Source organism: Harmonia axyridis, chromosome 1 (genome assembly GCF_914767665.1).
Source record: "Harmonia axyridis chromosome 1, icHarAxyr1.1, whole genome shotgun sequence".
NCBI lineage: Eukaryota > Metazoa > Arthropoda > Insecta > Coleoptera > Coccinellidae > Harmonia > Harmonia axyridis.
The window spans coordinates 71,592,734-71,616,606 of record NC_059501.1 but is presented as its reverse complement, the minus strand read 5'-3'; the positions used below and the strand labels follow the sequence as shown (position 1 = coordinate 71,616,606).

At 37.5% G+C, this 23,873-nt stretch overlaps 1 protein-coding gene across 2 annotated transcripts in view; it reads right to left on the bottom strand.

The window, feature by feature from the left end:
• Positions 1-1,793: 1,793 nt before the first annotated feature.
• Positions 1,794-23,873, bottom strand: part of LOC123671177 — a 116,844-nt gene continuing 94,764 nt past the window's right edge. For both annotated transcript variants that reach the window (XM_045604882.1, XM_045604883.1), the window contains 2 exons: positions 12,691-12,798; positions 1,794-2,951 (listed from right to left, as the gene is read on the bottom strand). In XM_045604882.1, coding sequence (XP_045460838.1) covers positions 1,870-2,951; positions 12,691-12,798 — 1,190 coding nt within the window. In that variant the 3' untranslated portion in view covers positions 1,794-1,869. The remainder of the gene's footprint in view (positions 2,952-12,690; positions 12,799-23,873) is intronic.

The following is a 23,873-nucleotide window of genomic DNA, read 5'->3' as shown; positions in this document are numbered from 1 at the left end:
AAAACGTTTTTGATATATTTCGATTTTTCATAAATTGGAAAAACCGAAAAACTGAATGAGATTTTGAATGTAAATACTAAAAGAACAGAGGTAAGTACTGACTTTCTGATAATGGTTGCGGACTCTACTGAGTATGCAAAATGAGACATTTACTTACCTTCATTTTTCTATTAGGTGTACAACTTTGCTTCCGCCGTTTTGCGTTTGTTTGCTTGTGAACAGCTGCCTGCAAGGCAAAGAGGGAAGGGATTTCTGCATCGCATTGTGACTGGAGACGAAAAATGGGTTCATTACGATAATCCCAAGCGCAGAAAATCATGGGGATATCCTGGCCATGCTTCCACATCCAGGTCCAAATCGAATATACAATTCCAAGGTCATGCTCAGTATTTGGTGGGACCAGCTCGGCTTAGTATATCATGAGTTGTTAGAACCGACTGAAACAACCACAGGCGATCGTTACCGAACGCAATTAATGCGTTTGAGTCGAGCATTGAAAGACAAAAGGCCGCAATACAACAGGAGACATGATAAAGTGATTTTACAGCATGACAATCCTTGACCACATGTTGCGAAAATGGTCAAGACATACTTGGAAATGTTGAAATAGGAAGTCCTACCGTACCCGCCTTATTCTCCAGACGTTGCTTCATCAGACTATCACTTGTTTCGATCTATGGCACACTGCCTGGCTGACCAGCACAACCGTTCTTATGAAGAAGTGAAAAATTGGATCGATTCTTGGATCGCTTCAAAAGATGACCAGTTTTTTCAACGCGGGATTAGTACTCTGCCCGTAAGATGGGAGAAAGTAGTGGCCAGCGACGAACAATACTTCAAATCTCAAATGTATGACCAGTTTTTTACAATAAAGCCTAGAATTTCGGGAAAAAACGGCGGAAGCAAACAAAACGCATATGTAGAATTGTCTCTCAAAATCTCATCCAAATAAATTTATAATATCTTCGTGTTTAGGTTTCCCCAAAGACCCTTTATGACCAATATGAAGCTTAACCGTAATAGAGCATCGCGTCAATGGTGGAACACCCTATATACAGGGTTAGTGATTATGTAGTAGTACGACAAACTTTAAGAGGGTGATTCTGCAGAATAATTAATTTCTGTTTGCAAATGCTTCGTGATCGAGAAACTGAGTGTTTATATTTTCTTTGGGAACAGCCCATTTATTTATTGCTGAAAAACCGGTCGAGATATTGAAATAAAATTTGGTGAGTATCAAGAGGTAATTAATAATTATTGCGCATTTTTTGACGTGAAATTGAGAATTTCATTTTCATTATTGGTACGCATAAATGTAATGATTTTTTTTTTTGAGAGGAAAATTGTAAGCCACTTTGAAATTCCAAGCTAAAATCTTTTCTGAATTTCTCGTTCAATTTGTGACAAAAAAATTCTTATATCACTTTTTCATATAGAGTGTCGTTTTCAATCAAAAACATAAAAATAATAAAGTTAAGTTGTGTTTTTTTTTAGTTACGGCCAAATGATAGGCACACTTCAATGATTGATCAAAAATTCGTATTATGATAATTCCTAACTCAACCTATATTTCGAAGTGTATGAATGTTTTCAAAATAACTGAGTTCAAGAAAATCCCCATGAATTTCAATGCTCCCTTAAATTATACAGATCTGAAATTCTGAAACGACGCGAAAGTTTTTTCTTGAAACTAAACAACTGAAACCCATTTTCACTCCAAACAATTAATGTCACCAATAAACTAAATCTAATAATTTACTCACTAGGGTGCTTGAAAATAAAGGAAAAAAATATGACTGGGAATAAATTATTTAATTTATTTGTCCAATAAAACCACCAGAATTTGATATGTAAAAAAACTCCAAATCACTATGTGTTTGTCCCTCCTCTTTTCCCATAGCCCCCATATGAAGGTCTATCAAAAGCTGCTGCAGAACCGTCATCTAACGGAGACCTATATTCCATACGTCTGTCAGTATTCCTGAAGTTTCGTCTATCGTTAGTGTTTCCTCCTCTTCTTCTAAAACCAGCCCTTCTATTCCTACTTGATCTCACTGCGGTCCATTCTCCTCCATCAGGATGTGGTAATAATCCTGCATCATCAGATGGAAATGATCGCTTGGGATTTCTTTCCAACGGCAAATATTCCTGTCTTGAATTATGTCCAGGCAGGAATGGTTGTCTGTCTGGAGGAAAATCTCTAAGTCTCCGATCCACCTCAAGAGGATTTCGTCCTACCCTCATGTCATTCCCATGTGGAATTCTTTGTATCTCGAATTCTCTTCGGTATGCCCTATCTTGAAAAGGTTGAGCACGAGGTGTAAGGTTTTCACGATTCGGTGGCAATCCAATCATAGTTTCTTGGGAATGAGGGTTTCTGCGTACCCCCATATCATTCCCTTGTGGAAATCTCTCAACCTCGAATGGAAAACCTTCTCCCCTTCGGAATGCCCCATCTTGAAAAGGTGGAGCACGAAGTGTAAGGTTTCCTCGAACCGGACCCGATCTTCTCACAGTTTCTGTAAAATTAGGGTTTCTCTCTACCCCCATATCAATCCCACGTGGGAATCCTTCTACTCCTTCCCTTCGGTATGTATTATTTTGGAATGGTTCTGGAAGAAGTGCCATGGCTTCGGCACCAACACCATCTCTTCCTGAACACTCCTGGAAACCTCTTCTCATACGACCTCTGCTAACCCTGTGCCTCTCTTTCCTTCCCTCTCTTCTGTTTTCTGGAGGATTAGTTCCCCTATTACTTTCTCCAGATGGTCTAGGTATGTCTTCTAGCCAATCGTTCTTATAGGTATAATTTCCAATTGGGCGTATTGATTTGGCCTTATTTTCTCTGCCGTAGCACGGAATTTGGTTGGTGGAGGAATGCCTTCCTGGTGTCATAATTTCCTCTATGAAATTCTGTCTGTACATTTCATATCCTCTGGCTCTTTGGAACCCTGGAACAAATGAAAGCATATTGAGAAATACGTTTTGAAACGCCATGCTAGAGGAAGGCGAATAACAGAGAAAGTTTTACCATAATATTGAAGGTTTCACGACCGTGTTAGAACAGATTTAAAAACTTTGGTGCCTTTTAGCCGTGGGCTAGTGGGTTTTTCAACTAACGTTATGCTCAAAAGTGCAATAAGCATTATCATAGGTTTCTAGGTCGTAGATTGTAACGGGTGTTTTTTATAGAGGTATTGACCTTCAAGTCGGCAATACTATTTTAACTGGCGGCCATTATATCAGTATGATATATGATAATACGCATCCACAGATGTCGTACATTGAGAACAGAAGAAGCCATTGTTGATGTAGAGCGTAGCGTAGAGGAAGACCCGAATCAATCTATCCACCATCGTGAACAGAAATTGGATATGTATCCATCCACTTTATGGACGATTTTGCGGAAAGATCTTGGTTTGCATGCTCACAAAATCCAACTAGTGCAAGAATTGAAGCCACACGATCACCTAATAAGGCTTAGATTCGATGAATGGGCCCAAAACAAGATTGCCGTTGATCTCGATTTTCGTAAGAAAATTTTGTTTAGCGATGAAGGTCAATTTTGGTAGTGTGGCTTCGTCAATAAACAAAACTGCCGTATTTGGAGTGAAAATAATACTCAAGTGTATGTTGAGACACCGTTACATACAGAAAAACTGACTGTTTGGTGCGCTTTATGGGCTGGTGGAATCATTGGTCCGTACTTCTTTGAAAACGATGCTGGCCAGAACGTTACAGCTAATGTTGACCGCTATAGAGCCTGATTTCTGACTTTTTCTTTCCTCAATTGAATAACTATTATGAGCAGCTGTAGTATCAACGTGATGGAGCAAGATGTCACACAGCTCGTGCCATAATGGATTTACTGAAGGAACCGCATAATTTCACGTTCTGAAACCGTGAATTGGCCTGCAAGATCGTGCGATTTGAAGCTGATAGAGTATTTTCTATGGGGATATGTGATGACACTAGTCTACGCTGATAATCCCAAAATGATCAACCAGTTGGAAGACAACATTCGCCGCGTTATTGCCGAGATACGGCCCCAAACGTTGGAGAATTTGATTGAAAATTGGACGTCCGGCTAGCGTGGCAGTCATATGCCAGAAATGATATTTCTTATATAAATTTGGCCTTTCCTCTGAGAATCTAGGTATGTAGGTATACAAAATCGAAGCCTTAACGGGACTATCTTGAGCAAAAATGACAGGAATAAGAGAATATGGGGTGTTGCGGATTATTTTGACATTCAAGTCTCATTCCACTATGGGCAATTTGAAAGTACCACGACGAAAAATCTACTGAGGGTCACAATATCATATTTGATTATTTATTATGTCAATATTTGAGATTTGATGTTTTCTTCAATGATAAAAATTTTGATACACTTTCTTTCAACTATGTTTGTATTTATGAAAAGATATTTGTATACAATATTTTTATGTGGGCATGAGCCGAACGGTAGGTCCTAGGAGAAAAAGTCATATGGGGTACCCCTCTTAAAATCAAAATACCGGGTGGAGCGTCTAAAATCACCTCACGATATTGGGGATTTTTTTTCTTGGCAGATACCCAGTGAGGAATCTACCGACAGAGTGACGGGGTCCAAGGTGCGGAGCCACTTCGGCGAGCAAAGCGAGTTTAAATTATAATGTCAACAGATTATCTTTTGAATTAAGTCAATTTCATGTCAATTTAAAAACTTTATCCTGGTTTTATTTCATTTCAGTTCTATACCTCCAAAAAAACACCCTTTAGTATATTGAAAATGCTGGTCGCATTTTTCCGTAGAAGGTAATATAAAAAACAGAGTAGCCCCGAATTTTCGCACTCCGTTAATTGTTTATTATTTCCGAAACCAACAAACCAATCGATAGTCCACTGCATTAAAAAAATGACTAGGACTTCAGAATACTTCAAAATGGCAAACTGAAAGTACAATGAAAAGATTCAAAATCTATTGAAAAACTTTTCAATTTTCAGAGTGATGTAAAAAAACTATAAGCTTTTTTTTTTGTGGAAAAAACAGTGACACCATTTTGAACTACCTTTTTAAAATTCAATGATTCTATCAACGATTTCCGCATAGAATCAAAATAAATCTTCACGAAAGTACCAAATTAGAAAGGTAGTGTACACGGTTAAGTCACAAGTTCATCCTGATAATCCACTAACTGAGCAATTGAAAATAACCTAAAATTGATTGAATGAAACCCAATTAATCTCAAAAAGGTATGAAAAATGGAATTGACACAAGTTGTGGTGGTCATTTGAATTATGTTATTCTCCAAACACAATGGATAATTTATGTTCTTTTTTATTTTTAAATTAAATCATCGCTATTAGGAAACCTTGAACAAAAATCTCAAGAATCCCTGGCCAATATTAGGTCAGTAACAGCTGTTCCAACTCTCCCTAAAAATCATAATAATCTTCTCTAGTAAGAGAAAATCGCCACATCATTTTATGGCATTATCGTAGGCGCCTTTGTTTGAGTCCGTCGATAATATCAGTAAATATTTGTGTAATGAAAGTATTACAACTATTTACTCGACAAATATCAAATAATTCAGTTGTTGGTTTATTGAAGTTCATTGATGAAAGCCTGTTATCGATTTCGAATAGACTTTTTTGTACTGTCGTAGATATCTGTGACCTAGAAATAGGAGCGATCTATTTCCAAACACCACCCGATAACAACAATTCGTACTGTTTGGAGAAGAGCGGAACATCTGTTTTGAAATGGCGATAGGTGAAAGATTGATAACAATATTGAAGACTTTCTAAATGTGAGAATGTTTGCCACGAGACCTCAATTCCCGATACTTTGTAACCAGAATGTATTTGCATTCTATATCATAATAATTCTACAATGTCAATGATTCGCATACACAAAATATCTTCTTTGAATATAATCCTTCTTTTAGACTAACTAGACACTCAAAACAACAACGTAGACCTGATTGATCGAAAAAAAGGATAGGGAAAAAAGAATAAAAATGAATAAATCTCGCATAAAACAACTATCGGATGAGATAAAATAGAATTTGAAAATTATGATAAATTTTAATTCTCAATACGAAGAACAAGAACAATGAAGCGTTCACATTTTTTAGGAAAGATAATAGTACATTCAGTACATTTTTTGAACAAGTAAAATCATAGGAGAGGAATATTTGACATCTCCTGGATTGCATAACGATCCAAAGTCAAGACAAAAAGAGGCCAAACCTTTTACAGAAAAGAAAAGATTTTTGGGACGAAAACATAACCTAATGAAGAAATAGACAACTGCTCTCTCAAATCTGAAATTTCAAACTAAAATACTAAAAGATATCTCATCAACTAATCAATATAAGTGCTCAAAAATGTCTACCTCTTGAGCCTCACAAAAACTGGGACGATCAGAAAAATCCTTCCTCACATTCGACAACATCGCTGGTGTTGCCGAGTCGCCATGTTGCCGAAAATTTTTATTTTGAACTCTATAGAACATTCAGGCCTTTTATGTGAATACCAACCAGTAGATTCTTTGATTCAAGTAACCCCACCAAAAAAAGTCGAGTTGCTTTAAATTCGGTGTCCTTTTAGGACAGGGTATAGTACCTCTAGTGCATCTGAGTTATCATCAGTTACTAAAGGTCTAACGAAAATATCTATCAAAAAAACAGTACCTAATTTTTTTGGTTAAACTTGTAGACTTAGATTAGCAGAAAATAAATGTCCTACATGCCCCAATCACACCATCAGTGCTGTCAACATCAAAATGCCATTCAATAGTATTAAATTTTTGTTCACGCGAATACATTTTCTTTTCGAATAATAAAACGTTGTTGTTCATCGTCTGACATTCGGTATTCTGTATGCATTTCTTTCAAACACATTTATATTACACCTTAGGATACTAACTTTTCCGCACTGTATGACAAATATTTAACACATACACAAAAGATGGTTTAGAATAAGATTGATTAAGAAGTACCACAAGGATCTATCATTGGTTCAATGTGGATCATGTCGAATATCCATAGAATTATAAAATGCAAGATGGCCTAGTTCAAAAATCGTTCTGCACTATATCAATCGAGTAGGCATAGGACGCATAATTAGACAATGACAATTCTTCTTTAACAGCCACATATTGTCCACTCCTCCTGAAGGCCTCTTTCAAATTTTTACATGCTGTCCAATCCTGTACGGTATGAAACCACATGTTTCCTGCCTGTTTCTTTATGTCATCAAGCCATCTCTTCTGTGGTCTACCTGCGCTTCCCTTTGACATTCTTTGTCGCGAGTGTGTCAGCCAATTCGTCGACAATTATTAGACGTTGTTAAAATAATTACTTCAAAATATAAAGAATATCTTACCTTTCCTATATAAATGTAAATTTGTCTCATGGGATGCAATAAATGATTATGATTAATAAGTCATAACACTGAAATTCGGTGAAACAGAAGATAAGGGGATAATCGAAGGAAATATTAAAAAAATCTATCAATACTAAAAAGGACTATTGACAAGAGTCGATATTCTAGGTCTATATTAGGTGGCAGAAAAAATAATTCCTTATTTCACTTCTTTTTTTTAACTAAGTATATCTCAAGACCAAGACATGAGACCTACACAAGTAGAGGACGACCTCCTACTCGGTGGACAGATGACATTCAAAGAGTGGCTGCAAAATGGATTCAGGTTGCACAAGATCGACCAAGATGGCTACAGTTGAGGAAGGCTTTCGTTCAGCAGTGGACGGGACAAGCTTGATGATGATATCTTGTTCGTTATTGGTCACATTGGATCATACGATACGGCGTTGTAAAGGTGTGAGTGTATAGTACTAAGTTTATTTGGCTGTATTGTGCTTAATCGGTTCAGTTGTGGGCTATCGTGTGTCGAATGTCAAACGACAGAAATTGAAGTCGAAAGCCAATGAAGCAGAGCAGACTGTGACCAAGTCAGGATTGATGGACAGGATGGTATTGATGTATATTTGATGGGACTGGGAAAATCGAATGAAATATTCAAAAAAATCTATCAATACTAAAAAGGACTATTGACAAGAGTCGATATTCTAGGTCTATTTTAGGTGGCAGAAAAAATAATTCCTTATTTCACGCCCTTTTTTTAACTAAGTATATCTCAAGACCAAGACGTGAGACCTATAGAAGTAGAGGACGACCTCCTAGTCGGTGGACAGATGACATTCAAAGAGTGGCTGCAAAATGGATTCAGGTTGCACAAGATCGAACAAGATGGCTACAGTTGAGGGAGGCTTTCGTTCAGCAGTGGACGGGACAAGCTTGATGATGATATCTTGTTCGTTATTGGTCACATTGGATCGTACGATACGGCGTTGTAAAGGTCTAAGTGGATACTACTAAGTTTCTTTGTCTGTATTGTGCTTAATCGGTTCAGTTGTGGGCTATCGTGTGTCGAATGTCAAACGACAGAAATTGAGGTCGAAAGCCAATGAAGCAGAGCAGACTATGACCAAGTCAGGATTGATGGACAGGATAGTATTGATGTATGTTTGATGGGACTGGCAGGGGATACTCCACTTTGACCAGTTCCACTCAATTCCACCCAAAACTGTGAACAACTAGACCGTTTGAAGCTGGCGATGTGACAGAAACGGTCAGCATTGATGACTAGAAGTGGAATCGTGTTTCATTAGGATAACTTTAGGTCGCACACATCTTTGATGAGGCGCCAGAAGCTCCCGGGGCTTTGATGGAAAGTTCTTATACATCCACCATATAGTCCAGAACTGACTACAAGTGACTACCATATGTTCCTGGCTTCAAGTGACTACCACCTGTTCCTGGCCAATTCACTTGGGGGTACAAATTTGGCCTCAATAGAGGCCTATGAATATTAGTTTTCAGAGTTTTTTGCGAATGAGGACAAGGGCCTCTACGAAAGGGGCATTATGAAGATGGATAATCGTAACAGGTAACAAGATATCGGACAGGCATTAGAGGATTTTGCCACTTCAAAAAAAAAACAATCAAATAAAGTGAAATATACGAAATAATTTTTCCCCAACCTAATATAACGACAAAAATTATACAGCAGTAAAAACCTTAGAGATAAGCATGGCTTGATACTCAAGCAACTTCGCTCAAGCTCAAGTAGCTGGAGCTTGACTTGAAATCAAGTCAAGTAGTAGTTTTTCAATGTTAAGTCAAGTACTTAATAAATAAATACTTGACATTGAAGAACTACTACTGAACATTAAATTGAGTTGATTTCAAGCTTGAGCCAAGTAGCTTGAAAATCAAATCAAGCCAAGCCGTGAATCTCTACTTAGAGACGAGATAAACCCAGTAAACAATAGAAGAACAATGCGTCTGATAAGATCAGAGGAGAATGAAAGTAAGTTCGGTCCTCATGTTGACACCAAGGATCAATGATGATGATGATATTTTCCGTTAGGGGAGTTGTCCATATTCAAGGAAGGTATAACTAGTTGAACCCAACTGATGAGTCTACAACCCAAGGAGAAACACATCATACTAACACTCACCCACTTAAAAGGGTGGAAGTTTTCAAAGGCGATATTGAATTTTCCAATGTACCGACTGTACAAAAAAAGGCAAGAACGTCCGTACAGTAACATAGTATGCTTATATTCTTCAGAGACGTCTCTGCGTCGAGATCACACCCACTCGAATCGATGCGAAATTAGTTTTTCTCACGTTAATCACGCGTAAGATCGAACATATTGAAGAACGGTTTGATGAATGGCGCTATTAATTACAACTATAAATATTTACCGCCCGACTCTTCGACGTCTAATAAACGAACTTGACGCTTCTTTTTTCCTCGGCCGCTCTCTGATGCTCCGATATTTATGTCACAACCTTCCACGGCTTTAATTCAACCTTTTGCGTATCGAAAATGCCCTACGGTGATGTTGCCGAGAGATGTTTCGAACAGAACGCAGTTGCTGAATTTTATGATGCTTCATGTTGCAACGCATATGGCCGTTTTGCGCCAATGCCCCGATTAATTGCAAATTCACACTAAAGTTTATTATTTTATCTTTCAACACAAAATATCTCGACACATACCAAAAAAAAATATATAAAATTGCCAATTTGAAAAACTTTAATGAATAGCGGACTTCAAACGCAGGGATATATCCGAATCTGTAAGTGACTTTGCGGTAAAAAATATTGTATACATTATCAAACATTATAAAAAAGATAAAATCATTTGGTCCTCTTCCAACATTCTTTTAGTGTGTTCGAAATGATTCGATCTACAACTTTTCAATTCAAGTTTTTTTATCAACTACAAACAGCCCTATTTTGTAACTCAAAGAGAAACGAACGAATCGTATCGTTCGTATCGAAATCTGAGAAATCGAAATGTTTCATTTCTATCGCGTCCAAATTTAATATTCTGTATCCAATTCATCGTCTATCGCCAAATGAAATTCGTAATTGATATTCATAGTATTTCTACTCGAGTTACAAAATACCAATTGGAAACGATTCCTGTGCATTTCTATTCGATCCATACTATCTCTATTCGATTTGAAGTTACAGAGTAGGCCTGATTATCTCGAAACTAATCTATGGATATAAAAGTATTGTGGTGGCCATGGATAGGCAATGAGGATTTATCAGTACGCAATATATTTCTCTTTTTTATAGAAATTTCACTGTTTGTGGAAGAGGAGCGTAGAAAAGTTATCGTTCTCCGTTCGACTTGAAGCGTTCTTTATGCTTTTTCTTTAAACACATTGATATTACATCCTGTGCCTTCGACTTGCCAGCGCTGTATATGAGTGCATGCTTGTGGGTGTCTAAATTTGAGCAGTAAGCATAGTTCGAGGCCATTTTTTCTCATCACTTCAACTTTATTCCTCAATATAATAACCTTCAAAAGTATAATACAGGGTGGCCATTTGAAAACGAAACAGACGAGATTACAGACGAAATAAAGTTTTTCGATAAAAATGCTCGGACAGGTCGATTTCTGTTTCGAGGGGGACAACTTAAGATGTAGGTTACGGACGCATAGCGCTTCAACCCTTGCTACTACAACCCTCACCCCCAAATTTCGAATAGGGAAGATGGGGTGAGTGATATCTCATTTGAAAGGTATTTTCATACTGATTTCAGCACAGTAATTGTTTTTTCATTTTATGCATTAGTTCTCGAAATATTCTTAACTAAGTATTTGAAAATGAAGTAGTGTTTTCATGGCACTTGTAGTGTTTTGTGAAAAATCGACATTTTGAGCTTCAAAACAACCATGACTGTGGCTTCCTTCCTAACTAACTAACGCATGAATATTTCGAGAACTAATGCATAAAATGAAAAAACAATTACTGTGATGAAATCAGTATAAAAATACCTTTCAAATGAGGTATCACTCACCCCATCATCCCTATTCAAAATTTGGGGGTGAGGGTTGTAGTAGCAAGGGTTGAAGCGCTATGCGTCCGTAACCTACATCTTAAGTTGTCCCCCTCGAAACAGAAATCGACCTGTCCGAGCATTTTTATCGAAAAACTTTATTTCGTCTGTAATCTCGTCTGTTTCGTTTTCAAATGGCCACCCTGTATATTAAGAATTCATTACGATCTTTCAATTCCTTTTCTTTAGAAAGATTCATCTGATCGGTTCAAGTACCTAGACTGCTGGATTGACTCAAAACTAGATAACGACATGAAATTAAGTCTAGGTTTGAGCAAGCAAGACAAAATGTCTTTAGGCTCAAGAATATACTAACTAATCAACAGTTAAATGTCGACCTAAGCGGAGTAGGATCGTGGACTATAAAAACTGATTTTATAGAAGCATTAAAAATGTGGACAAGAATTCTGAAAATTTTATGAACATCGCACACAACAAACGAAGAATACATAAAGATCGAGAACAACTCCACACAATAAAAATAAGAAAGACCGCTTATCTTGCCACGTTCTGAGAAATAAAAGTATTGCCTTTCAAAGCTAACAATTCAATGAAAAATATAAGGTAGATGTGGACTTGGCAGGGGGAACTATCATGGATGCGGAATATTAGGAATTGGACAGGCTTGAACTTTGAGGACCCTATTAGAGCTGCTACAGATCGAGAGATCTTCAATGACGTGAACGCTATCCTTCGATGACGGAGAAGGCACGAACAGAAGAAGAAGAATATTTTTTGGATATTTTCTAAAACAACTGCCTAATTCGGCAGACCTGAGCGTTCAACATCGTTGATAGTTCTTTGACCACCTTGCTCTCGATGAAGCAGAGTCTGAACAACACATAGCAAGCCATTGCTTTGCTGTCTCCAAATTTTTCCCATCAAAAATCAATATTTTATCAATACACGAAATTCGTTTTCATCCATTTATCCATCGGTACGCCAGATCCAGGACTTATTGAGTGACGTGGTTAACTAACATAATCAATAGAAATCTGAATAATGTTTAGATTTGATAAAGAGATTTAAAAAACTCAAGGTCCCCCTCAACATTTTTTTTTTAACTTCTGGTGCACAAATATCATTTTATTGTGTTTTAAAGAAGTCGCTCTACCATGCATAGAGGTAGTTCAGAAGCTTAGCAAAAGATCCGATCGAACGTTCACTTCAAACTGAGAATACCCCAAAATTCAAATTTTTTTGTGCCACACCCAGTGCACCTATATCGGATAGAACATCGTGAGATTAGATACTTACTGTCTATTGCTACGGCCGGGTCACATCTCAGGCTCGTCACCATGTACATACAGATGAAGTATCCCGTCCTGTTCAGGCCATGGGTACAGTGAACTCCAATAAGTGCATCTGTAAACAACAAATACTAGAGTTGTTCAGGAGTGAAAATAAATTAGCCAATAGTCAAATAAATAGTAAAAGTCAATAAGTCACCGAGAACACGGCGGGTAGCCAATAGAGCTCGGGTTATCGTTCCTGTTTAACCGATATATTTTGTCACAATATTCGTCTATACACTGATATTTACGATGATCGTAGTCGGTTATGGAGGTAATGGATGCTTTCTAGGAACTTGAGGATGATGACTGATCATGAAACGAAATGAGGAAAGCCATGATGTGATATCAGAAGCTTTTGAGCGCTTTTTGAGCTTCATTTATAAATTGCTCAAAACTATATACTAGGTGGTCCAACGAAAACTTAACACCTCGATTTTTCGACTTTGAAATGATAATGTGGAAAATCGCTCGGATCCGTCAATTTCGTATTCGAGGGAAAACAACTTTTCCGCTTTTTTCATCCCCGTAACTTCAACCCCCTAACTGAGGTGGTGAGCAAAACCCCTTGATTTTGAATAGGGATGGGGATGTTGCGATAACTAATTTTGAAGATCGTATCGAGTACTAACTGACACTAAAATTTGGTTTCTCTAATTCTGTGGTTATTCCGTTCATTCTTCCACATCTTGTAGAACAAAATCGTGCGAGAATATATCAGAAACGCACAGTTTTCATGGTTATATTTTACTAGCTTTTGCCCGCGACTTCGTCCGCGTGGCGTGTTATAAAAGAGAGATCTTTGTGGGTGTTGGAGAAAAGTTTAAAAAATGCTTAATTTTATTATTTTTAAATTAGGTTATAGTATAAGTAGCTCAGCTGAATAATGTATTGTTATTAATTTTTAGATTATTAGTTTAGGATAATTTGGTTTCTTATAAATTTAGGATAAAACGATCAGGGGAGGCTATTATAACCCTAAAGTACCTATAGGCTTTCGTCTGGAGTTCAGAGGTGTGAATGTGAATGTCAGTCGGTATGAAAGTAAAAGTTTGACCACATGAAAACTAAAAACCGGCCAAGTGCGAGTCGGACTCGCGCACGAAGGGTTCCGTACAAAATTTTTTATTTTATTCTTATTTTCAGTATTTGTTGTTATAGCAACAATAGATATACATATTCTGTGAAAATTTCAACTGTCTTACTGTCACGGTTCATAAGATACAGCCTTATCTGTAAAAACGTGCAAGAAATCACGATTTTTGTATGGGAGCCCCCCTAAATATTTATTATATTTTTATTTTGAGTATTTGTTGTTGTAGCGGCAACAGAAAAACATCACCTGTGAAAATTTCAACTGCCTACCTATCAGCGTTCATGAGATACAGCCTGGTGACAGACGGACAGACAGACAGCCAAGTCTCAGTAATAGGGTCCCGTTTTCACCTTTTGGGTACGGAACCCTAAAAAGAGTAGCATGGAAGAGTGGTTCGGTTGGTGGGTGGCTGGTGCAACCGGGATAAGAGCTAGACAGAAATGTATTTAGGAAACATATTTATAAAATTTCCTTATAAACAACGTTTCTGGTCGTTCTGGAGGGTGGTGCGAGAATGACCAGACTGGATGGCGAACTTACGCGGGAGCACGCCACATATAACTGACCATGGGAGAAGCAGGGCTGTCGCAAATCAACTCCTGCTAGCGCGAGTGTTTGACCCTGCGACTTATTAATGGTCATGGCGAAACATACCTTCAATGGAAATTGTAGTCTCCGAAATTCGAAAGGAAGATCATTTGGGATTAACGGTATTCGCGGTATAAATACCGTTTCTCCCTTTGCAGACCCAGTTAAAATAATACCTTCGACAATATTACGATGCAAGACCCTGACTTGAAGTCTCGTGCCGTTGCATAATTTAGGTGGTTTCAAATTCCTGAGCAACATTACTGGTGCACCGACTCGTAATCTAAGACTGTGGTATGGAAGACCAGCTGGATTAATAGTGTTCAAAAACTCAACCGGATAGTGAACAGCGTCTTCTGTATGTATTACTGTATCTACTGATTTATATATCATTTCTTCACCTTCAAATGAATTTAGCAAAACGTCATTTATTAATGCGGCGTGTTCATTTGTGGGTGATAAAATAGCTCTTTCATGCAGCCATTCTATAGGTTTATGTTGAATTCGAGCTATATTTGGATATACTTTATCTATTAATTCCGTGACTGTTGTAACTACAGTGCATAAATTTTCTGGTAAATTTATCAAACCGTCTTTTTCTGGGTATATGCCATTTCCTATTTTAAGTAGTATATTTGAAAAGTTACCTGCATTGATATCCCCTTTTAAGAGCACTCGCATATTTTTAGTTAAGTTAAGAATTTCAATAGATGGCCATAAAACTGATCTTTTTAAACATGCTTTGATCTCGTCTGCCCGAGTTCCCCTTGGTACAACCGGTAATGTTTGTCTGAAATCTCCGGCTAACAAAAGTGTCAAGCCACCCATCAGAGAGTTATTATCTCTCAAGTCTTGTAAAGTCCTATTCAACGCCTCAAAACATTTTTTATGAGCCATAGTGCTCTCATCCCAGATTATGATTTCAGCTTTACGTAAAACTTTGGCAAGATTGCTTTGCTTTGGAATATTGCAAATTGGGGTTTCCGAAATAGATAAATTAAGCGGTAACTTTAAAGCCGAGTGAGCAGTGCGACCTCCTTCCAATAAAGTTGCAGCAATCCCCGATGAAGCGACAGCTATGGCAATTCCACGATTGCTTCTAATCTTTGCAAGTATCAAATTAATGAGATAAGTTTTACCAGTTCCTCCAGGGGCGTCCAAAAAGAAAATTTTTCCGTCGTTTGTATTGATGTTTGCTATAATTTTATTGTATATCAATTTTTGTTCATCTGTTAAGCAATCCTCATTTGTATTAACAAATCTTTGCAATGTAGGGACATCATAGTTTAGTTCATTAATATATACTCCTAATTCATTATTAAATCCTTCCGATCTAGTCGGCTTTGGTAATCCGTACCCTTCTATTGCGCATCCACCTAGAGCTAAGCATGCTGTTTCTATCTCCAAAAGGCACCTATTGAAGATTTCATCCATGAGAGAGTTTACATCGCAAGCTGCTTGCCTCTCAATCTGTCTTTTGAAATCTTCAGAAAGATTTTCTCTGAATTCATTCCATAGACTGACAGGATCTGCAACTTGACAAAACACTAACAAAATAGTAAAGAGTTCTCTCATCATGAACGGAGACTGACAAAGGGCTGCCTCTTGAAGTGTTGTACGCCAATGTTGGTCATCTTCAAGTAATCCAAGGGCCTTGCAAGCAGATTTAAATGTTGGTTGTACAACACCGTTTATAGTCCTTAGTGATTCAAACGATGTTGGACCTCGAACTTCGTGTAAGAGCAATCGGAGGTGGTAGCACTCTGTATTATTCGGGTGTACGGTGTAAACCCTACCCAACGCGTGCTCTTTTTTAACACCTGGCCAACCATCTACATTTGCTCCTCGTTTTCTTCTTTCAAATTTATTATTGTTCCAAACATAATATGCCGGTACTTCACAGTATAATAAAGTTTTTGCAAAATCGTCGAATCTACATAGTTCAAAGAATGAGGTCAGTGTTGTTTTTGGTGGACTGGATACCCTATCAGCCAAATTAGATGGATTAAAATAAACTCTTTGACCGTTTTCTAAATGCACCGCCAGATGTATAACTGTAGGATATCGCTCATGAATAGGAAACCCAAGTATTCGCCAGACCGCTTCAGCACTACTTATATACCTTCCACTTTCATACATTTTCACCTCATCTTTCGAATCCTCCAGTGTAACAGTCGCTTGATCCGACCCCTTATTTACATATTTACAAATATATTTTATGGATTTTACGGAGTTACAGTACTCAACATTAATATGAGCATTAAATGTTCTCAAAAGAACCGCATTATATGGAACAACCCAGCGGTTGTCGAGCTCTACCCCGTTGATATGTACAGTAAAGCCACCATCCCCTGGAGATCGTCGCCTATATTGGGGATAGCCGTCATCACCGGTCTGTGTTTCTGAAAGTAAAGGTCTTGGAAACCGTTTAGAGCACACGCTATCTTTCATACACGGAGACTTGTTATTAAAGTTGCCACAGGGGCCATGTATCATGTTCGATCTGATTATTTGATAAAGTTTCGGATCAGCATCTGGATCCGGAATCTCTGCGCAAATAATATTGTCAATCATGTCAGCAGAAATGTGCTCAATTAGCCATAAAAGAATGTGTATGTGTGGGAGACCACGTTTTTGATATTCCACGGAATACATGTAACATCGAACTTCACCAAAGATTTTGCCCTTATTTATCAAATCCATCATTTTTTTTACTTTGAGGCGAAATATTCTTGCTTTTAAATCATGGCGGTCGTAGGATTTTTGATTTGGGTGCAGTAGCTTTGTAATTTCTTCCCATTTAGGGTTGCAAGTAAAGGTGATAAATAAATCCGGGCGGCCATAGTGTCGGACGTATGTCATGGCGTCCTGGGTCCGCTCATGCATATATCTTGGCCCACCGGTGAATGAGGATGGCAGTACAACAATTTGACCTAACTGATTAGCTTCTACATCTTGTTGACCAATCGCATCTTTTAGGTGTATGTAGCTCTCAGCTCGGAGTTTTGCCTGATTGTACCTAATGAAATTAAGTCTCTCAGTCTCTATTTTGGCGTACTGGTCCACTATGTATTGGCTAAATAGAGCACCGAAGTAAAGCAGGTAGTTTTCTTCCCCCTCCCGTATCATTATGTGATATGAATAGAAACTGGCAGCTGAAACTGTCTTTTTCAGAGGTAGTTTAGTGTTGGGGTCCCGCTGTGATATACCAATCGAATAACCGTCTTCTCCGTGGCTGAACATTAACGGGTACTGTAAAGCATCGTATGACCGATGGAATTCACTTATGCGTTGTAGTTGACTACTGCGACTTTCTAATATAATATCCCGTTGCTCAAACTGTTGATCCAATAGCACTAATGCTACTTCATTGACAGCAGGGCTATTATAGCGTCCTCTGTGAGCACCTTGTGGATTTTTTTCCGCATGTATAACTACCTTGAACGTATCGCATGAAGCAGGCACCTTGTCAATAACACACTTTAGGTCTCTAATATAGGGATTGACTTCGTGTAACAATTTTTGAAGCTGCTTGACAATGTTTGGCTTCAAATGCGGATAGTTGGCTAGTCTTAAATTTGCTTCCCTTTCATCTTCTCCGACAAAATAAATCTGTAAAAACTGTGCTGCTTTTCCAGGTTCTGGTAATAAACTACCTGCTAAATGATACACCTGCCCTTGTACTTTAAATGTCGGCGTAAATCCATCACCTCCAACCTGTTTTCCACCAAAAGACGACATCTGAAAACAATTATTGTATTTACGGACATTAGCCATAAAATGCTTATGATCAGGATGGAGATCCATCAGTAAACTGTGAAGTGGTTCAGGAGGTTTACTGAGTGAATTGAGTTGAACTTTTCCGCTGCCGCAACAAAGTCCAGGGGTCTCGTCTTTCCACTTAAGCGCGTTACACCATTGACATTTCTGACTCATATTACCTATTGCTACTAATTTGTCACATTCGTAATCTATTTCGGGCTGATAAGACATTGCCGATTGACACTTAGTATTCCATGGGCGTGTTGTTACATTTGTATTATATCGAGTTTGAGATGCTCGGTGTACTTCAGGGTGCTTCTCCTGATAAGCGGCAACAGATTTTCTGTGTACTTCAGGATGCTTCTCCTGATAAGTACCGGAAGACTTTCTGTGTACTTCAGGATGGTTCTCCTGATAAGTAGCAACATATTTTTTATGTACTTCAGGGTGCTTCTTCTGGTACGCGGCAACTGATTCTCTGTGTACTTCAGGGTGTTTCTCCTGATAAGTAGCAACAGATTCTCTGTGCACTTCAGGGTGCTTCTCCTGATAAACAACAACAGATTTTCGATGTACTTCAGGATTTTTACGCTGGTAATTAGCAGTAGCGTTTCTGTGTGGCACAGGATTATTTTGGACATATTTTTTCTGATTGCGATGAATTTGCATCTTTCTTGTTTTGTCTGTAAATCTAGCCCTACGTTTCTTAGTCTTCCTGACAGATGATGTACTCATTTCTAAAGACAGGTCAGCAGAAACTGCAGATTCTGATTCGGAAGAACAAATAGGAGGCACAACATCAAGTGCTTCACTATTTTTATTCTTTTTCGCCTTCGGTTCGTTTAGCCCTGGTTGATTGGACCTTAGTTCCACAACGTTCAATACCACCATGGGGTTAAATTCTTCATAAGGTAGGTAAACATCAAAATGCCCGTCGGATAGATTATTTTTGAAGCGAAGGCGTTTTATTGGGCGACCAACTTCAACATACAATTCACCGTTGCGATAAACTTGAAAAACGAAATTGTATATTCTCCCTGCCGCGATTAATTCACATAATCCACCATATGTGTTGCGTTTAATCATATCCGCAAAATATTGTTCTGCGGAACTGTAATTGTCACCGTTTACCTATGTCGTGAGACATTATAGAAAATTCATCCCAATGTTCTACTACATAAACGACCACTTCTTGCCGTGTGGCAAAAGCATTTTCCTGAGTGCCGTACATCAGGAATGAAAGAGCTCTGAAAAGGCAAGCCCCATCTCCTTCCATTTCCACTGCTAATTGTGGCACTATCTCTCCGTTAATGTTTATATTTTCTACCTTCATTTTGAAAGATACTTTTAAAAGATACGAAAAGATAACAATTATTCCAACAAAATAAAAGAAACAATAACTAAATCAACCTATGTTGTTTATAAGAAACCACTAAGAATCAAATAAGAAATCGTAATAACCGAAATAAGAAAAAAAAATAGTAATTTTTTAATTTATTTTACGAACAAAATAAAGAAATCCTACAACAGAAAACTAATAAAGATTTTAAGCATCCAAGAACGGCGAAATGCCTAAGAACAAAATTAAGAAATCGTAAAGACTTAAAACCTACAATTATTCTAAGAACAAAATTTAGAAACTACAACAGAAAATTATTAAAGTATCCAAGAACGGCGAAAAGCCTATAAGAACAAAAATAAAAAATCTTGAAGTCTTATAACCTGCAATTATTTTAAGAACAAAATTTAGAATCTACAATAGAAAATAAAAAAAGCATCCAAGAACGGCGAAAAGCCTATAAGAACAAAATTAAGAAATCGTAAAGACTTATAACCTACAATTATTAGAACAAAATTTAGAAACTACAACAGAAAATTATAAGATAATCCAAGACCGTGAAATGTCCGCCTGGAAAATTCAACAGTAATCTACAACAGAAAACTACCTACTAAAGATTTAAACCATCCAAGAATAGTAAAAAGTTCGCCCGCAAAATTCAATATTTGACACGACCATCAACGACGTCTGCCCTCACGCGTCTGCCGCGTTCCGGTTGCTCACTCGGGTATCTGCGCCCCCCTCCGCGCCTCGCTACCGCTATTCCCGTTCCCATGGGAATTTTGGAAAATCCAATCATGACTTAACTTTGCATTCACTAAGGTATATGCATGTCAAATTTCAATCATCTAACTTACGCGGTTTAGATTTTTTCATACAAAAGTTTTTTCCCGCTAATTCCCGTTCCCGTGGGAATTTCGGGAATTCCTTTCTTAGTGCACCCCTACGGTACCTAAGCTACGTCCCTTCCAAATTTCAAGTGCCTACGTTTAGCCGTTTGGGCTGTGCGTTGATATGTCAGTCAGTCAGTCAGTCAGTCAGTTTCTCCTTTTATATATATAGATTATTCTATGTTGGTACTCCGAACTTTCCGCCACGGCTTTATCTGTCAATTCATCAATTTGCCTTAAAGAAATCAGTTCTGCCAACCAACATTTTTCAATGCAAAAATCACTAAATTATATTTATGGAAATATTTAATTAATTTCAATGAAAATGCAATGAATTAGAGAAAATAATGTATAATACTCGTACAGAAGGCTAAATCTACCACTCGTTCATTCCAAAACTCGCCACTTCGTGGCTCGTTTTTGAATTTTGAACTCGTGGAAGAATATCAATGCCTTCTGCACTTGTATTATAAATAACTATTAAAATATCCATCTATAATGAAATAACAGCGAAAATAGTGAAAGAGAAAATGTGGAATTCATCTCGAGAATATTTTTATTATTATCCGACACATTTCAAAGATAGTAATTCGTAATTAATAGTAGTAGTAGTAGTAAGTAATTTATTTTGTGCCTTTTATACTTTACAGTAGTAGTAACAGTAGAAGTAGGAGTAGTAGTAGTAGTAAAAGTAGAAGTAGTGGTAGCAATAGTAGTGGTAGTAGTAGCAATAGTAGTGGTAGTAATTTCAATTAGTAGTAAGTACTCTTCCACTATTTCACCTGTCATTTCGTTATTATTAAGCGATTATTGAAGCGAAATTTCATGATCGGGTGGGTAGTACTCGCTAAGATCTTCAAAATGAGATTTCGCAACTCCCCTCATCCCTATTCAAAATCAAGGTGTTGTACTCATCCCCGTTAGGGAGTTGCAGTTTCACTTCGAATCAGAAATTGAATAGTCTGAGCGATTTTTCACATTTTCATATTAAAGGCGGAAAAACGAGCTTTCGTTGGACCACAATAGATGATTTTCAAATAGGTGTCATTTTAAAGAGCTCACTATATAGGCAGCTGTAGCTTTTGAAGCTGTCATCTTTTAACATTTGAAAATTTTAAACTACGCCATTAGGTACTTAAAATGGAAATATACACGCTTCAACAACGGATTGAATTTAATAATATTCACTACAGAAATTTTGCAGTGGCATTTCACAAAACAAAAGCACTTTTGGGACGTCGTGAAGCACCTTCTCGGCCGGCAATTTCAAATCTGGTGGAAAAAGTTGAGCTGTTGGAACAATTTAGTGATATAAAGAATCAAAATTATGTTTGTTGCTAAAGAACAACTGCGAATATGGCTTGCAGTATAATTGGACCTTACTCATTCGAAAATAAGACTGTTATTTCGCATATAAAGATCAAAAAATTAAACACGAAGATTCGTTAATTATGCCCCTATCGAACGAAAACATTAAATCATTTTTGAATGGCGGTGTGCCACAAAATTCTATTCTAGGCCCACTATTTTTCTATATCTGCACCTTGTAGAAAGTTTTTTCTGGTCTCTCAAGCAGTTCTAAATAACTGCATATTTTCAGCTGAAAAAATCTCATCAATATTCATTGCTCATATGAACTGCTCAGATGTCTGCAAACTTTTTTCGAATCGAACTGCACCTCATTTCATTCATATTGAAATTATTAAAAAAGTTTGCAGACATCTGAGGAAATCATCTGAGGAAATCATATGAGCAAAATTGATGAGACTTTTTCATCTGAAAATATGCAGGCATTTCAAACTCCTTAAGAAGATTTAATGTTTTTGTTTGTTGAATTGGTCTTCATTTCATTTTGTCATTTCAGAAGCTTAAAGTTTGTACCAGTTGTATTACGTGAAACCATTGTTACTGTGTCTTCCAATTTCGTTCATATTTATCATAAAGAAGTACGAAATTTGCTATTATTCTGGAGATCCCATCATTAAACAACGAGTTTGAACCTTGACCTCAGCGTACTAAACATAGAAAGAGGGAGCATATGTCATTTTCAGTAAGCAAATTTTGTCCCCAACATGAACTATCAAATTTGACATAAAGCGCGAAGAAATGAAAACATATCAGTAATACGATATTTCACTCAATTCGCGAGTTTCTCCCCAAAGAATGCACTTCTTATGTCCCATAGTGAACCAACTTTTCATGTCGACTCAGAATATATTGAAATAAATACCTAAATATATAATAAATAAACAAACAAAGCGCGCCAGAAGACGTGAAACAACCGATGACACTAGGAGAGCAAAAATTGCCAAACTTTGGATTTCAGCAGGTAGATACAGAAAATAATAAATATTCTGCTCAATATAAATTCGACAATTAGGAAAAATATCGGATTCCAAATATTCAAATTTGCATATTTAATAGGAAATCACTCAAATAAATATATTTCATTCAATATAATATAAATTCATAACGATATAGTAAAATTGTGGATTTGAAAATATATCACAATCCGACAACGTAATCTAACCATGTTGGGAACATGTAAAAATTGCGTATACTTCTTCTATCTATGTTTATTACTCTATGACCTGTACCTACTTACGCGTCTTGATATTTCTAAATCGTATAAATTTCAAAGAATCACAGCTTTGTGAACTCAACGACCCCAAAAATACCTCGAAATAATCTTTTTTCCAACCTCAAAACAAGTTCCTAAACCACCTCCTATCCAACCAAACAAAAAAAAAATGTACCGTGCACCGATCGTAATTGATGTCATAATCAAAGGAGGCCGAGGACGAGCAACTCGATGAAGTTACACGCGGCGGGCCCCAGAATCCGGGAAAAGAGATAACAGGACGTCAGCCAGTCCGCCCACTCTGAATTCTAGGATGCTGCTTGCGGCCGGCTCTTGTGCCGACAGATGTGCGGACGTCGAGTAGTTGAAATCTGAAAAATGTTACGCTCTGTGGGAAACACGCCGGGTAATTGGTCCCAACCGGAGCCCGGAATTCGATCTCGGGCGAGCCATCTACTGCTTCTAATCCGGCCCCGAGTCGGACATTCGGACTGGAGACGAAAAAGATACGTCTGAAAAACGCTTCAAAGTTTTTATACAGCCTCGGTTTTGCAGAAACCCTAACTTCGCACTTAAATATCAGAAAATTGAACACGAAGATTTATTATTTATTGTTGTTAAGTATAAAACTTTGTTTCCGCCTTAGCGGTAAGTGATTATCGAAATAAATAGATCGTAGTATTTATACTAAGATATTAGGTGTTTGTAAACATAACGCCATTGAAATATTAGTCGATTTGTGTCTGCATCATAAAATTATTCAAGATTAAACATGCTTACGAGCCAAATCTGATATGAAGAAATCTGCGGCTGAGGCTCATCGCATATTCTCAAATACCTATAGTGAAGCCGCCATTAGTGAAAGAACGTGCCGAGGGTGGTTTCAACGCAT